Source organism: Cyprinodon variegatus, unplaced genomic scaffold (genome assembly GCF_000732505.1).
Source record: "Cyprinodon variegatus isolate N-32 unplaced genomic scaffold, C_variegatus-1.0 Scaffold197, whole genome shotgun sequence".
NCBI lineage: Eukaryota > Metazoa > Chordata > Actinopteri > Cyprinodontiformes > Cyprinodontidae > Cyprinodon > Cyprinodon variegatus.
The window spans coordinates 8,413-9,344 of record NW_015150650.1 but is presented as its reverse complement, the minus strand read 5'-3'; the positions used below and the strand labels follow the sequence as shown (position 1 = coordinate 9,344).

General features: G+C 37.1%; 1 protein-coding gene across 1 annotated transcript; it reads right to left on the bottom strand.

Moving 5' to 3' along the window:
- Positions 1 to 304: 304 nt before the first annotated feature.
- LOC107087859 (zinc-binding protein A33-like) lies at positions 305 to 929 on the bottom strand (the record flags this gene model as incomplete). The annotated part of the gene is made up of 1 exon (XM_015379655.1): positions 305 to 929. A coding segment is annotated over one exon (625 nt), but the record flags the coding sequence as incomplete, so codon positions are not given.
- Between the last annotated feature and the right edge of the window lie 3 nt (positions 930 to 932).

Below are 932 nucleotides of genomic sequence, written 5' to 3'. Positions count from 1 at the left end.
TTATTTAGTAGAAAATTATATTGTGACAAACTTTAATTAAACCAAATTCAATTTATTTAAATGCCTCTAAAATGGGTTAAATGTTGTAATTAAAAAGTAATAAAGGAGTCAAGAAAATAATAAAAAAATAAAAAATAAAAATCTCATTGCTCAGAGGTTGCTAACAAAACAAATAATGACTTTACATTTTTATTCAAAATCAAATAGAATTAAATTGAATCATTAAACCTGTAATTTATATTTAACAATCATTTTCCAATATGGAAAAAAATCTAAAGTATTTTTCCAGACACATTCAATCAAATTAACAGATTTTGATGTCAGATGTTTCAGCATCAGTAGATTTTCCAACATAGAAATAAGGAAAGAGTTTCTCAGTGAAAGTGTCTCTGTGAGTGTAGATGTTAGACATGTCTTCAGGGTCGTAGAAGGACACCTCCCCCCTGTCATAGTCCAGCTGGACTCTGATCCTCTGGAGACTCTTATTCACTTTGAGAATCTGACTAAAACCATTAGTGTATTTTCCATCACAATGCCACAAACACCAGATTCCATATTCTGGTGAAGCCTTTCTCTTTCCCTTCCTGTCAACAGACTCTTTAACCAAACCAACAGTCCATCTAGGATGATCTCCAACCTCCACCTCCCAGCTGTGTTTCCCTGAGCTGAAGCCCTCAGAACCAAAAACATTTTTGTATCTAGTGTTTCTCTCTGGATTATTAGGAAGCTGCTGCTCTGTGTCTCCTCTTCTCACACTGGTTAGATCATCAGACAGATGCAGCGATACATCAGCAGTGTTTGGGTCCAGAATGACAGGACTGAAGTGGACCTTGTCCTTCATCTTCTCCCAGACTCTGAAGGACAGGTTGCCCAGGTGTTTGGCCACATCTATCAGAGCTCCTGAGACCAGCTGTGGATCTGACAGTGAGCTC